Source organism: Antedon mediterranea, chromosome 1, assembly GCF_964355755.1.
Source record: "Antedon mediterranea chromosome 1, ecAntMedi1.1, whole genome shotgun sequence".
In the NCBI taxonomy this organism is placed as follows: domain Eukaryota; kingdom Metazoa; phylum Echinodermata; class Crinoidea; order Comatulida; family Antedonidae; genus Antedon; species Antedon mediterranea.
In genome coordinates, this window is record NC_092670.1 from 32,138,865 (window position 1) to 32,154,638 (window position 15,774).

The following is a 15,774-nucleotide window of genomic DNA, read 5'->3' on the forward strand; positions in this document are numbered from 1 at the left end:
ATACAGATGAATTGGAAAATAGAATACGTATAAACGACCCAGGCTTAATCCAATCCATCATGGTACACAGACGCATTATGCTTTGCAGATCAGACCATTATAGTGTATTCCTCATTGTTCATGCCGCTGACCACTTTACCAAAAAACTGTACGTTGAATTGTTTGATCGATGTGGCCGAATCTTACAACCGAAATCAATATTGATGACATGTAAAGAGTACTTGATGTATTGATTCTGGCTTACTCATTTGGCCAATAAATGCCCCATTGTATTTTGTTAAGTAAACAAACAAATTGTGTCCATTGTACAGTAGTTGACCATTTCATTATTGAATATTATAAACCACTGTGATGAAAATACCAAACACCTGATACAACTAGAAAGCCACTCCGAGAGTGCATACCTCCGCCTACTGTAAAATTCTCCTACATAAGATTTCTCCGGTTAAAAAAAAATTATATATATATATTTGTGTGTCTTAATGCTGTTTGTGATTTACGCTAATTTCACTAAAAGCATGTGTATGCGAGTTTGGTGTAATGGTTTATGTAACAAGCCTTTCAATTAACAATAGCTTCAGTTGATTAACAATAGAACAGCAACGCGAAAATCAAACGAGTGAATTTGAAAATAAATAGGTTTTGTAAACTACTCGCATAAAAAAACGTGCACATTAAATCAAATTATGTTTTAAAATTACAAATCACAAATTATAACTCTTGCCTCTTGTACAAAAATGAAGTTTTTTGGACAAGTAGTTCTCGAAAAAATTCAATTTGAGTTTACTTGTTACTTTAAGACTGCTCGCCGGCTTTTGAAAAATTCTGTCCTATCTTTTTAACCCTAGCAGGTCTGAAAAGTATACTAAAAAGTGGTCCAGAATTGGGACCGTGGTCCGAAATGGTTTAATGGAATGGTCCTTGACCAGATATCTATCTGTACATTCATTTTGGTAAAGACCTTGTAATTACTTTTTTAGTAATCCTGCTAACAAACAAACAGACAAACACACGCGATCGATTACATATACCTCCTTGGTGGAGGTAAATAAGCAGCTTTAATCACACAAATGTGATGAATACGTCTCATTCGAATATTTTGCAAAACATTGTTATATAAATCTCTAAACTCACACATGGTATATTTTATTTCTTCTATAATTATCTAAAATTCTAGATACAGTAGTACTAGATACAGTAGTACTAGATACAGTAGTACTAGATACAGTAGTACTAGATACAGTAGTACTAGATACAGTAGTACTAGATACAGTAGTACTTGTTTAATCTTTGACCTTGATCATAAATGACTTTATTTTAGGTCATTTTTCTTTAAATGTATCTTGTTGCCCAATACAAAATTGACCATTGGTCTTTTTCGGTCCATTACATTACCGAGAAAACGTCACAACATTGCGTTTTACACGATTGTCTATTAACATTATAAATTCGAAAAAGAACTTAAATTATCAACACTACTAATTTTATTGAAGTTTCGCTTTTGAGCATGACGTAGCACAATGGTGGTATTAAATCAGAAAAAAAAGCATGAAATCTATACTGTAACTCAATATTAACGAATGCTAATATAGGGTAATGTATATTATAGTGCATCAAGATAGTTGCTTTTAATGTTAATGTTAAAACATAGTTTAATACTGTACAATAAATTACAATTTAGTCATTCGTTTCTTATGCTTGGTTCCAACTAGGACGCAACGCAAGTCGCAAAAGGAGCGAATTGACCAATAAAAAGCGAAAGAACTGTCGCTTTTGATTGGTCAATTGGCTTGCCTTGCGGCTTACTTACAGCTTGAGGTGCGTCCTAGTGGGAACCAAGCTTCAAACCTAATCTAAAATGATAAGACAAACACAGTTTTTGTAGTACTCTATAGACAATGGCATACTTGTATACCTAGTAGCATGTTCGCATCCTGATGATTTTACATACATACAGTGAGAAAATCAAAAGTCAATAAAAAGATATTACAAAATCAGAATAAACAGTTTTACATTCATTTCTGTAAAATGTCCACAATTCAATGTACATATAGAAGGCGCACGACTGGTTGAAATGAAATTTTGATCTCACACAAGGATTTGCTGAAGATGAATCAGCCAATCAGTCAATGTTGGATTTGGCATTGGTGGCTAAAAACAAAAATAAATAATAATAATGATTAATACTATACTGTTTTGTACACAGGGCAAGAATTTTTAAGGTTGAAAAGAAGAAGGGGCGGATTCAGGATATTTTAAACGACAAAGCAGTGCACTAACATATAATTAGTAGTACTGTATGTTAAAATTAGATAGCAAAAAATAGTCCATGATTTCATTTTAGCTGTCAAAAGGGGAGCAAGCGCACATTGTGCTACACTCTAGATCCACCTCTCACTTGTCCATCTACCACATCCTTTTTCTCAAAAGCTGTCTACACTATCAAACTTTATGTAACAAAAAAATGTGATACACCGATATATGACCACGATGATGTCATATCACTACCATATCTGGGCACATAACACTTTTTTGTCAAACTAGTATGATAGTGTAGACAGAGCAAGTGAACATGCCTAGGTCTAATTCTTGACAGCAGTAGTACTTTGTGCAATTCAAAGTTGATACAGTACTTACATTACAAATAGTATCCTCAGTGTGACCTGTGACCTTTTCCAGATTGATTTGACCACTTGATGGGTAACCTGGCTTAATCTTAAGCCTGCAGACAATGTTACCACAACTACCAAACATACAAATTAACACATTCTCATCTTGCAGAAAATCAATGGCAAATCTAGCAAGAAGAACATAATTAACTGTTAGTTAATTATATTGGGACTATTATAAGACACCTGACTGAGTAGATTCTTGTCATTTGATTGGAAGATTGTGGGTCACATGATATTCAATAACTACCCCTATTGAACGTCACTCGTCATTACATCAACAAAAGTGCAATTTCGTTAATGTGAGATCAATTTTGTTATATAAGGCACTGTGAGCAACCATGCGCGACACAAAGCTAGGCTGTCTGATCAACTTATGCGCCCTAGTCTCTTGTTAAAAGTAGGTGTGTAAAAAACAAACAATGAATGTTTTATATTTGTGCAATAGAACAAATAATTTCATGAGTTATGAACTCTTCATCTTTCACTGCATGACATTATTTGTACCATTGCATAAACATCCATCATTTGTATACTGTATATTACTAAGCTGATCTTTAGAAGTTTGTATTAGTAGAGAAAATCACAAACACAAAATATTTTACCTTTGTCTGAGACTATTAATCTCCTTAGCCAGTGGTGCGTGTGCTGTGAACTGTTTACGGATTTCTTGAATAGCATAACAGACATCATTGGAATCCATGGCTTCTTGGGCTGCATTATTTATGCTGACTTCATCACCAGCAATCTAAAAACACAAAATACCAGTAATGTCTACTTAAACTCTGTCTAAACTATGACAAAAAATTGTGATGTGCCCAAATATGGTAGTGATATGATCAAATATGGTAGTGATATGACATCATCATGTCCATATAGAGGCTCATCACATTTTTTGTCACATACAGTTTGATAGTGTAGATGTTGCCTTAGTCATAGATATTTCAGCAAATGGACTAATTAAGGTGTGGATTTAAATTAGTCTAACTAATAAAAAAAGTAGTCACTATGTTGCTGGGAACTGGGCAAGAGCTCATGGATTGTGACAAGACAATGTGCACTGCGCTGGTTCAAGTAATTCTAGGTCTATAGGCCAGAAGTTAAAAAGAGATGTAATACAGTTATTATTTGCACTAAGGTCCAGAGATGAAACTGACCTAGTGCCAGGGTCACCAAACCTATTTCATCCTATCACAATGATTTACCTTTACATCTGAACATTGACGTTGTTTCAAGGGATCTCTACTCAGCTCCAAAGTAACCATGTCACTACCTTCATTGCTGGAAGCCAGATCAACGCACCATTCATTTTCTGAAAGGTAATTCTCACCGACCCCAAATAATTTGCTGTTAAGTTTAGTATACGCCTCGAACCATTCTCTATCTTCTTTCATTACAAGTATTTTCTTTTTCTTTTTCTCCACCATAATCTGTAGCTTTTCCAGTCCTATTTTAATAAGCTGTTGCAGATTCTCTTCATTTTCAGAAATACTTGATGTTAACATTGACATCATTGAGTTACATTTCTGTAGTGCTGCATTTGTTAGTTCTACCTTTTGTTTCTGTGAAAAAAAAAAGTTGTACAGATTATATCAAAATAATTATGGCTCATTCCATTCCAACTCAACAAATTTTCTGAAAATCATGGCTGGGTAACCCCTCGGATTTTCTTGAAATTTTCATATAATATGCAACTATATGTCTCAGGAACACAACAAAAAATTTCAGTTGCCAACTCCAAGTCGTTAAAAAGTTATGGCCATTTATGTTGTCGCAAACAGTTTCGGGAATTTTTACCCCTTATTTAAATATGAAAATACATTTTTAAATTGATTATTTGCTATACAATATCAATATATGGTGCTAAATGTATCCATTAAAAAAAAGTCCATCATTTTAAAAATTCATCTTAGGTGTACACTAATACATATTTGCAATTGTTGCTGTGTGAATTCACTCTAGGGTCACTTTTTAGCACATGTATCTGTAAAACTATTTATTTTGTTACTTCATTGATTGCAAAAATGGATTCAGGATCAAAAGTTTTGCCAGGATAACAAGTTGTGATGTTCTAGGGGTTTCGGTTTAAAACTTATGTCCATTTAAATATCGCAATTCTAGCAATATGTGCACTTGAGCCATTTTTGCCTATGTATATCTCTTAAAGGGGGGTTCCGGGTTTAAAATGAATAGTAAAAAATGTAAAATATATTTGTTTGTCTCTTGAACGGTAAAAGTTTCAATTTATATAAGCGTCCAGTGAAACAGAACGAAGGCTGTGAAATGAGGCCAGATTACAAGTGCAGCTACGGCAAAATCACACTGTGGTTACAGAATACGAAATTCATGAAATGGTCAATCTTCCGACGACTCGTTATCATTAACCATATCAATTACTTTTGTAAAATTATACTTATCTTATGTAATTTTAGTCGGTCTTCCCATTTATAAAATCAATTTTCTATGAAAATCCATCAAAACAGTGAAAAATTAGATAAGTTTGCACTTTACGTTTGCCGATTTTCGCACTGACTTAGGGAAAGCCTTCAAAATCAATGAAGCGTAACGTATACAATCCTGCACCACCTGCTGAGCGAGGAGAGCGAGACGACGATACACGTGCTCTCTCTGCCCATGCCTGGCATCGTCACGTGATAAGCAGATACAGTATACAATACCAAACTGGTCGGGTCGAGTATACCCCGTCTATATCACAACATGAACGATGTACAGTATTTGATTGAAGGTCGACTCAACCTACCGGAATGGTATAGATAATATAGCTCGAATGAGAGAGTTGGAATATTTGTAAACATAAGTACAGTATTGCTAATTTTAACAAGTGTAGCCTATAGTAAAAGGCCTGGTAGTATCAATTCGCATAGGGTCTACTACACTAGCTAGCTCAATTTTTAACTGGGCCGGATCGGCTAGGCTAGGCTAGCTAGGTCTCCTTCCTACTACCGGTCTACTTGCTTGATGCAGTATCCGCTTTTTTGGTGAGTAAACTAACTAGGCCTACTTATTAGCATGGAGTAAAGTTAGACGTGCGGACGGCGATCGGACCTTGTTTTGCCTCAATATTTACAGCCGATTTTTGTAGAACGTTTTAGGTTTAGGCCTAGATTGTTTAGGAGTTTGGTTTTGATAGGATGGGTTTGGAATCCACTGAGTTTTGTTATTTATGGGCCAATCGTTTAGTAATAGGCTAGCTAGGCCCATGAATGATGGCCCCAATGCAATGTTTTAACGTAGCCATCGTGGCATGGAATCCCTAGTCAGAAATGGCTCTCACCCCGGCATGAATAAAATGATTTAGGCTAGGCCTAGCCTACTAGTACGTGAAGCCGATATACGATCTGTACTATTAATTCGAGGTATAAAAATAGTATAATTTATGACTCCGTAATCTGTACTAAATTTTGTATTTCATTAAATGTCAAATAAATATATGCTACTACTGTTATTATTACACTTTAGGCCTAGCTTAGCAAATCTACAAAAAAATGTATTTCACAATGATCGGGTGGTCATCGTTTGACAGAGGAGAGAGAACATAACGTACAAGCTTGACGTCGCGAGTTTGGAATCCACTGATGACGTGATTTTGTGAATATCTCATGAATATTAATGAGCTTCCCTAAGCTGCTGAAAAACAGACTTTCCATGAATTTACCCTAAAATGTATATGAAATTTAATTTTTTTAATTTCTCGTTATTACTTCTTCATTCTGACATGTCTATATTGTTATAATGTTTTTTATTTAATAAATAAACGATATTTAAAAGCAATTTTAAACCCAGAATCCCCCTTTAAACTATTCATTTTTTTTACTTTGAATGTTGCAGAAATGGATTCAGGGCCAAAAATTGTCTAAAATTGAACTCAAAGCTCTAGGAGATAAAATGCTGAAATTATGATCTTCCGAAAATTTACGATAGCACAGTTTTACATTGAAAGTGCTACAAATATACACAAAACGCCTTCATTTCATAGTCATATTTGGACATGAAGGAATAAAGACACCAAACTGGTATTTGGAACATAGCTGAAACATGCATTGATTAGTTTCAAGTTTGGGAATAATTGCCCACATGGTCAAAGTTCAAAACAAAAAAGTAATGATTTTTTTGTATTTTGTGTCTTTTTGACGCACAGTGTACCACTAAGATGAATTTTTAAAATGATGAACTTTTTTTTGTATGGATACATTTTTAACACCATATTAAAAATGTATAGGACAAAATAAATTTAAAAATGTATTTTCATATTTAAATAAGGGGTGAAAATTGCCGAAGCTATTTGCGACAAAATAAATTTGGAGTCTCTAGGGACCAAAATCTCGACAATTAATTGAGATACAGCAATTGTTTTTTCATATTTTTAATCATGTGTTGTATTCTTTTTCGCAACAAGAAGACAAATTTCATACTTTACTACTACTTTAGTTTGTATGACAAAGATCTGTATCTGTATGACCAAAATTATGTCAGTGTATCAATATTCAATATTTATTGTCATATTATTAGCTTTAATAGTTTTTAAAATATGGCTAATAAAAAATGCAACTTTACAAAAAAGTAATTTTTTAAGACTAAAAATGCTACAGATGGCCATAACATTTAAACGACTTAATGAAGTTGGCAACTGAAATTTTTGGTGTCTTCGTGAGACATATAGTTGCATATTATATGTGAGCTTCAAGGAAATCTGAGGGGGTACACAGCCATTACATTTTTTTAGTTGGCATGGAATAACCCTTATAAGAAATTTTTTAATTTAGACCAGGGGAGGATTGCTATAAAACAGTCTTAACTGATGGTCTTAAATCCTTGATTAAAGCTGGCTTTATCAGATAGACGGTCTTACTAAAGCCACGCCTATTAGACCATTTCTATAAAACAGTCTTAGCTAAGACTGTGTACAGTAACAAATTGAGGGCATACTTTACTCGTAGAATACCAAATAAGGTAAATTCACAGTAATAACACTAAACAGTACGTACATTTATACGCAAATAAATCTATTCTAGGCCTATATAAAAATAAAATCACTATTATTTGATTTAACACTTAAAACTCGTTATTGGTTGTCTTTCACAATCAATAATATGTATGTTATGCGCGATTTGAACGATTTGCGCAATTTAAAATTGCGCAAAGAATTCTTGCTAAAAACTAAAAAATTAGTCTTATTAATCGTCATTAGTACTGATATTTGAATTGAAATTATTATATTACTATTGGTATTTATTTATGCCTTCTCCTCATATTATGTGTGAATATAGTATTTTATAGAACCATTGGGAATTCGAGATTTTTTTTATTCGGAAAAAAATTTCAGGAGGGAGCCTCCCGGGAGGGTAAGGAAATGCGATATAATCTTTAATTTTGAATCATTCTTAGAAATTACTAACAAAATATGGGTGTGCATGATTTCACAATCTGTCGAAAAACCTTGCGCAATTTGCAGATTGCGCAAATCGTTCAAATCGCGCATAACATGTATAACCAACAAAAAGACAGGTTTAAGACTGTTTTAAGACTCCTTCAAGTAGGCTTTAATTTTAAAGACCGTTTACAGGTTAGACCGCGGTATAGCAATGGTCTACAATAAAGACTACTTGCTTGCTAAGACTGTTTATAGACAATGTTCATACCTGCTGTTCTAGAATGTCGGAGAAGTTTTCTTCTTTATTCAATAGCTCTAGTTGACACTTAGCTAGGCATTCTGTGTGTTGTTTGTATAGCTCTTCATATTTTTGCTTCTGCAACAATATTTAATAATACAAACAATACATATGAAATAATCATACTACACTACAGTATATGTTTTCTGCAGATATCATTTGCTACAAGAATAATGAGCCACCTGTATTGCGTTCTGTTTGGCAGTTGACAGTATGTGGAAAGTATTCTTAAAGATTAAATAATATATCCTGTAGAATCCTTCCTTTGGGAACCCCCTATTCAGAGGACACTTTCCTGTGGAACGAGGGAGGATATATACTGTATGTTAATACTACAGTCAATCCCTATTCAAGGGACACTTTCCTGTTGAATGAGGGAGGATATATACTGTATGTTAACACTACAGTCAACCCCTATTCAAGGGACACTTTCCTGTTGAATGAGGGAGGATATATACTGTATGTTAACACTACAGTCAACCCCTATTCAAGGGACACTTTCCTGTTGAATGAGGGAGGATATATACTGTATGTTAACACTACAGTCAACCCCTATTCAAGGGACACTTTCATGTTGAACGAGAGAGGATATATTATATGTTAACACTACAGTCAACCCCTATTCAAGGGACACTTTCATGTTGAACGAGAGAGGATATATTATATGTTAACACTACAGCCAACCCCTATTCAGAGGCTCTATTGAGACCTGAAGGTGTCCCTTATTAGAAATTATACCGTACATAATAAATAATATAATAAACCCATCCTTTGTTCAACCAATGTGGTACAGGTAGGTTATGCCTCATACATTTAATTAATAAATAAACTAATACATTAATTGCTTTATTACCTTGGATGAAACTGATTCTAGTTTTTGCTTCAATGTTGATATTTTATCTTGTAACAAAGAACTCTCTGTAACAATAACATTATGTCAAACAAAATAAATCAATAAAGTGTATAAAACTTTTTTTCATTGAAGCTGTGCAAGCTTGTACCATTTTAAAATCATTTAAAAATAAGTAACAGTACTAACATACATTTAATCTTTATACTGATCCAAAGGCAAATTACTGAAAAAATGACAATGCTGTGGGTATCAGTGGCAGGATCTCAATGGAGATACAAAATGACAATGCTGTGGGTATCAGTGGCAGGATCTCAATGGAGATACAAAATGACAATGCTGTGGGTATCAGTGGCAGGATCTCAACGGAGATACAAAATGACAATGCTGTGGGTATCAGTGGCAGGATCTCAATGGAGATACAAAATGACAATGCTGTGGGTATCAGTGGCTGGATCTCAATGGAGATACAAAATGACAATGCTGTGGGTATCAGTGGCAGGATCTCAAGAGATACAAAATGACAATGCTGTGGGTATCAGTGGCAGGATCTCAATGGAGATACAAAATGACAATGCTGTGGGTATCAGTGGCAGGATCTCAATGGAGATACAAAATGACAATGCTGTGGGTATCAGTGGCAGGATCTCAATGCAGATACAAAATGACAATGCTGTGGGTATCAGTGGCAGGATCTCAATGGAGATACAAAAAAAAAAGCAAAAAGCTAAATCAAAACGATAAGTAAAACAGCCAGAAAAGTTAGCAGAGCTTTCGGGCAACACTAGCCCTTCATCAGTGCAATCTTTATACTGTACATAATGTAGTGGAACCCCTTCTGTGGAACACCCCTTTCCTATGAAACCAATGTGAGAAATTATATATTAACAATTTTTTGTTTCATTCTTTTTAGGCCAAAACTTTAATAGGCTACCATTATCATTATTTTTTTAATGGTAGAATATCGTATTTTTCATTGCCTTTTAACTTAATATTACCTTCTTGGGCTTTTTCAACAAATTCCTGAATCTCATCTTCTAAGTCGAGTAAGTCATTACTTACTTTCTTCTTCTCTTCATACACCTTTTTGTATTCATCATCTTTTAAAATAATCAGGCAAGAAATATGTTAATACAACATTTAAAATAATTACTACAATTTAGTTTAATTTGATTTTCCAAACCACCCTAATGACATGATCATTATCTAGCATTGTCAATCATAAAGGACAGTATTATTATTTTAAAATATATCAAACAACAGCGGATGCTATTTTAAAAATCATATTATTAAAATGAGCATGCCAGGAATTTTTTTTCATTTTTTGCCTTTATTAACAAACTAGAAGACTAGAAATATTTGTTTTTCCTACCCAACACTAGAAATTACACTGAATTGAGACAGGAGACAACAACAAGGCCATATACATGGCTGCAGTCACGTGCTCAAATTTGAATTAGTGTTTACCGACCAACCAACCGACCAACATAGTGAGCTGTGAGTCGCGTTGCACACGACTAAAAACAATGAAAAATAGGGAACTTCTGCAATCAAGAGACCTGGGAATTGAGCAAGACACCTGGGAATTGAGCAAGACACCTGGGAATTGAGCAAGACACCTGGGAATTGAGCTAAAACTGTGAATACTGTACAGTATTACCTTTCGATGAGATTGTTGGCCAGTTTTCTTCATTCACATTCACCAGGTAGTCTAAAATCTGCAACCTGGTCTGTAATGCTTGAGAGTCTTGTTTCAACTTGCGATATTCTTGCTAAATAAAATTAAAACATTTTTGGGTCACTCAGCTATTTTTCAAAATAGTATTACCGGTAATTATTAGGCCTATATACAGTATGTATTACAACAACAAAAAACAAAATTAATTGCATTTACAAAAATACATATGAAATTTAATATATTTTATGATACTACTTACTACAGTTAGAGGAAAAATGGCTGTGGTCATGTTACAAGGGAATGTAGGAAGCATATTGTCATTTTCCCCTATACTCACTGACTACTGTCTATTCTTTTCTTCAAGGTCCAGTCTTTGGACTATGATTGATAATAAAAGTCTGTACAATACATTACTTTTGTTTTATATTGAACAAAATGTTGATATATATTATTATTGTATGTTTGTAGAAATAAATATATTGAAAACTAAACACTATGAATAAATGTCATACGGCAGGTGAATATCTATGTATGTGACCACACAAAGTATCTACCATGGGGCGGGGTCCATTGTACCTTAGACAGCGCCAACTTTGCTTTTCTTGTAGTACAATCATTTTTTCCATCGTCTTCACCACCAAAATCTGAAAGGATTTTATGCCTTTGAAATCCTTCTTCAACTGATCTAAAATTGATAAAAGTGGTAGAAAAAAAGTAGAATTACAAGCATGATGAATGAAGGCTACATACTGTACAGTAGGGAGCCTCTATTAAAGTCTAGGGCCTATATCTATTTATTTATAATATTTAGACCTACCTACCAGTGTGGCCAGCGATCAAAATCAAATTATGCTAGATGGCAGCACAAAATTATGCCAGATTATGCCAGACACAATTAAGGCCAAAATAGCACAAAATCAATGTATTAGAGGGCGGTGTATGGTTATGTTTTATGTACCACAAAGGTCGGAAACCAAAAAAAAAAAAAAAAAGGTCTTCATATTTTTGGCTAAATTATGCCAGATTTTTACCAAATTATGCCAGATTTTTTCTACAATATGCCAGATAATATGCCAATTCACTGTAAAAAATGCGTTTTTCAAATTATGCCAGATTTTCTAAGATTATGCCTAGCATAAATGCTAGATGCCAGATGGGTCAAAATTATGCCAGACGGCATAATTATGCCAGATTTGGCCACTATGCTACCTACTACTAGCTAGATAGTAAGCCTACTATACTAGCCTAGTAACAAGGCCCCGCCCGTAGGACCTAGACTGAACAAGCCCGAATACTAGGACAGGTACTACCTAGGCTAGGCTTACCATGCCTGCCTATTTATTGTTGTTTGACTGACTATGCCTAGCCTAGGGCCTAGGCCTAGAGTGAGTGCGTGAGTAGTGAGCCTGCCGGAGTATGTATGAGACTGGTTGGCTGGGGAGTGTGAGATCATATGCTGCTTAAAAAAAGCTGGACATTTGGATCATAACTTCATTTTCAGTTTAATTACTTAATTCATAGGGCATGAAAAATGACATAACAATCCTTACCCACGAATAATATCGAGTTTTTCATTAGAAACAACTCCTCCGTTTGTTATTTCAGCCATCCCTCTCACAGCAGATAAACAGTTTTTTACAATTTAAGTTTAGCGCTCTACGCATGCTCAAAGTGTAAAGTCAATAACTGAAACATGGAGCGCGCCATGCATGAGTGTGTGAGCCAAAAGTAAAATTAAATTATCTAACCGTAATAATAAATATAATTCCTTATTGACATTTTGATTCTTTAGATTTGATTTTAATTTATTGATTACTTATCGAAATTTTAGCTTCATTCATCATGTCTTTAACTATTAATAGGCCTATATTATTTATTTGTATTTTTGTCATTAAAACATGAAGCGTGTCATACCATTCAACGTTGACCTTCTTTCTTGTACGCTTGACTGATTTAACAGACAAAACAGGTCCTATGTTTAGGCCTAAAAAAGAGTAAAGGAAATTCAGATTTTATGATAGAATTGTTACTTCGATTTAATTATGTACACGTACAATATAATCTAATTGTCTGTAAGCAATAATTTTATGAATTACAGTGTTAAATTATTTTCACAACTATAATTTTTAGACTAGACAAAGGAGGGCCTACCCTATGCCTAGTAGAACTCTAGCTAGCTACTGTAAAAGTGTAGTGTCAGCCCGAAGTTGCGGGTGTTTTGCTGTGAAGTGGTTCCACACTTGGTCGGTTCGTCCTTAATGAACTACCGTGTACGTACAGTACTAATATTCATTTACTCCCTTAGCATATCCTTTATCTCCTTGATTTATTTGATTGACAATGACAGTACCTAGCAAATGCAAATGAATTAACTTTAGTGACTATTTATTTTCAGGTTTTTAACAACTTCCAACAATAATGAAGAAGGGTGATGTGTCTGGTGTTTCTAGCAAGGCCAGTCGGCCTAATTTTATGCTATTCATAGTAGGAGTTATTTTAGGTTGCTGCATGATGTCCGTCTACACTACATTTTACCGGAGACAACCTTACTTCGCAAATATAGTAAAATTGAAGACTCAAGCCAATCTGGACCAATTAAATTCACTGGCGCATGTAAATATTTCTGACCCCCATGGTCATATTGAGGTCAATGATGGAAACAAGGTTGATCCACATGAAAAGTTAAAGTTCAAACAACATAAGGATCTTCACTATAAAGGTGAGAAAAAAACATGTTTATTTTTTAATAAACAAACATTGCAAAATAAAAACCATTATTTAAATGTGTATGCTGATTTATGTTAATTACAGTATAATTACTTTTTTATTTTCAGATGCAAATCAAGTTGCAAAAGAATTATATGACAAAGTTAGAGTTTTGTGCTGGATAATGACCTCTCCTCAGACTTTGGATTTGAAAGCTTCAAATGTAAAAGAAACATGGGCAAAACGATGCAACGTTGCACTCTTTATAAGTTCAGAAAATAATCCAGACTTTCCCACAGTCAAGATAGAGACCAAAGAGGGACGCGAGTATTTATGGCAGAAAACGAGAGGAGCATTTCAATACATTTATGAAAATTATTTGGATAAAGCAGATTGGTTTCTGAAAGGCGACGACGATACTTTTATAATAGTAGAAAATTTAAGATATTTTCTTTCCGATAAAAACACAAATGAACCATTGTATTACGGTCGTAAATTTAAGCCGTATGTTAAGCAAGGGTACATGAGCGGTGGGGCGGGGTATGTCTTGAGTAAAGCCGCAGTTAAGAAACTTGTAGAAGTCGCTTTTAAAGATTCGAAAAAATGTCGTCCAGCTACTGCTGTTGGTGGAGCTGAAGATGTTGACATTGGACGATGTCTTCAAGCAGTTGAAGTTGTTGCTGGCGATTCTAGGGATGAACTGGGTCAGGATCGATTCCATCCCTTTGTTCCAGAGCACCATCTGATTCCAGGATCTGTCCAGAAAGGTTTCTGGTACTGGAAGTATATTTTCTATCCGTCCACTGAGGTAAATTGTCTTGGGTTTTATACGTAAATCTATTTAAGTCTTAAACAAAATTAACTAGCTTGGTGATGTGACTAACAATCTCAATCGTAATTGCTTGCTCTACACCTATCAAATGTGCTTGACATGAAACAAATATATTACAGGAATTAAGGAATATATGTGTGACTATACTCAAATGAGGTTTTGCACAGTATAGGAAGATGACGAATTACTGCAGTGACACCGACAGTACAATGCTTAACTTGGTTCCCACTATGACGCAACGTAAAAAGCAACACTAGTATTTTGACCAATCAAAAGTGGTGGATGATTATCCAAAATGTCGCATCATTGCACTTACATACTTGCGCTGTCTTCCATTCCATGAAATAGAACTAATTGTGAATGTAGCTTTACTGTATATTTTTATTAATATAGAATGTTTTTTTTTTTTTTTAGGGCCTTGATTGCTGCTCAGACAACAGTATATCATTCCATTATATCAGTCCACAGAGTATGTACTTAATGGAATACCTAGTGTATCATATGAAACCGTTTGGTGTTGGTTACTACACGTGTAAGCACCAAAAAGCAGATTTAACCAAATCTAAGAACATTTAGGATAAATAATTGAACTGAACAAATACTGGTAAAATAGAACTCAAAATAAATAAATTTTCTATGATCATTGCATATACCTGTACAAGGGTAGCAGCTGGATTTAGTATGATTTTAAATTGTTTATATTTTAAAACAACTCGTTTGATTCTTGAAATACTATTGGGGGGGGGGGGGATGGGTAGACTTGCCCCAAGTCTGTATTTATTGTCTTTGTTATGTGTTGTTAGTCCACCAGTCGGCTTTCTGATTTTTGCCTGGAAAATACATTGTGATTGTAAGCGCAAGTATTATGCGTATGAAACGCCATATGTGCCAAAATATTTATCTTTTTGATAATTCTGGTGGTGGAACAAGTCTTCTCGGATAAGGACTATAAACTGTAGGCCCAGTGTGTCAGTTAGAACCTGTGTGCACAGAACCCAGTTCATCATACGAGATGAGTAGGGTGTTACCCAGGTGAACTGGTTCACAAAATAGGGACAGCGACAATGTGCCATAACGTGCGAGTGTCCGCAACCCATATCAGGGGGATTGCCACCTATCTGATAGGACAGTGATTAATTTACTATTGGTAATCCTTGGCCACTTATAAAAAGAAATATTAATTCGAAACACGGTCAAGAACCTATACTGAGGTATAACTGTAGACTGTAGCATGCCATACCTGGTTTTGACAGTACTCGTCATCTACAAGAAATGAGTAATGTAGTGTATTTAGCATAACAGACAGTTAATGCACAGCTTTCAAATAACCAACCGAACATCGTTTTTTA

At 34.6% G+C, this 15,774-nt stretch overlaps 2 protein-coding genes across 3 annotated transcripts; one reads left to right on the forward strand and one right to left on the reverse strand.

Moving 5' to 3' along the window:
- Nucleotides 1–1,050: 1,050 nt before the first annotated feature.
- LOC140049110 (uncharacterized) lies at nucleotides 1,051–12,496 on the reverse strand. Its single transcript, XM_072093940.1, has 10 exons — nucleotides 12,438–12,496; nucleotides 11,464–11,572; nucleotides 10,870–10,981; nucleotides 10,208–10,309; nucleotides 9,213–9,277; nucleotides 8,330–8,437; nucleotides 3,875–4,231; nucleotides 3,275–3,417; nucleotides 2,638–2,797; nucleotides 1,051–2,151 (listed from the first exon to the last, which is right to left on the reverse strand). The coding sequence occupies exons 1-10, from the start codon at nucleotides 12,494–12,496 to the stop codon at nucleotides 2,089–2,091; spliced, it is 1,278 nt and encodes a 425-aa protein (XP_071950041.1). The 3' UTR covers nucleotides 1,051–2,088.
- A 343-nt stretch (nucleotides 12,497–12,839) lies between these two features.
- Nucleotides 12,840–15,165, forward strand: LOC140063679 (glycoprotein-N-acetylgalactosamine 3-beta-galactosyltransferase 1-like). Of its 2 annotated transcripts, none has more exons than XM_072110134.1 (4): nucleotides 12,840–12,959; nucleotides 13,283–13,606; nucleotides 13,722–14,401; nucleotides 14,840–15,165. In XM_072110134.1, exons 2-4 carry the CDS (start codon nucleotides 13,306–13,308, stop codon nucleotides 14,999–15,001), a joined length of 1,143 nt encoding a protein of 380 aa, XP_071966235.1. In that variant the 5' UTR covers nucleotides 12,840–12,959; nucleotides 13,283–13,305; the 3' UTR covers nucleotides 15,002–15,165. The 2 variants fall into 2 exon arrangements, with proteins under 2 accessions (XP_071966235.1, XP_071966236.1); XM_072110135.1 differs by having other exon boundaries at nucleotides 12,847–12,881.
- The last annotated feature ends 609 nt before the right edge of the window (nucleotides 15,166–15,774 follow it).

Excerpts from the sequence above, each read along its gene's own strand:
- LOC140049110 (XM_072093940.1), bottom strand. The coding sequence starts at position 12,496 with ATGGCTGAAATAACAAACGGAGGAGTTGTTTCTAATGAAAAACTCGAT. Across the intron at positions 4,232-8,329 it reads CCGACATTCTAGAACAGCAG|AAACAAAAGGTAGAACTAAC; the intron begins GTATGAACATTG and ends TTTTTTTCACAG. Across the intron at positions 2,152-2,637 it reads CTGAGGATACTATTTGTAAT|CCACCAATGCCAAATCCAAC; the intron begins GTAAGTACTGTA and ends TTTTGTTTTTAG.
- LOC140063679 (XM_072110134.1), top strand. The coding sequence starts at position 13,306 with ATGAAGAAGGGTGATGTGTCTGGTGTTTCTAGCAAGGCCAGTCGGCCT. Across the intron at positions 13,607-13,721 it reads TAAGGATCTTCACTATAAAG|ATGCAAATCAAGTTGCAAAA; the intron begins GTGAGAAAAAAA and ends TTTTATTTTCAG. Across the intron at positions 14,402-14,839 it reads TTTTCTATCCGTCCACTGAG|GGCCTTGATTGCTGCTCAGA; the intron begins GTAAATTGTCTT and ends TTTTTTTTTTAG.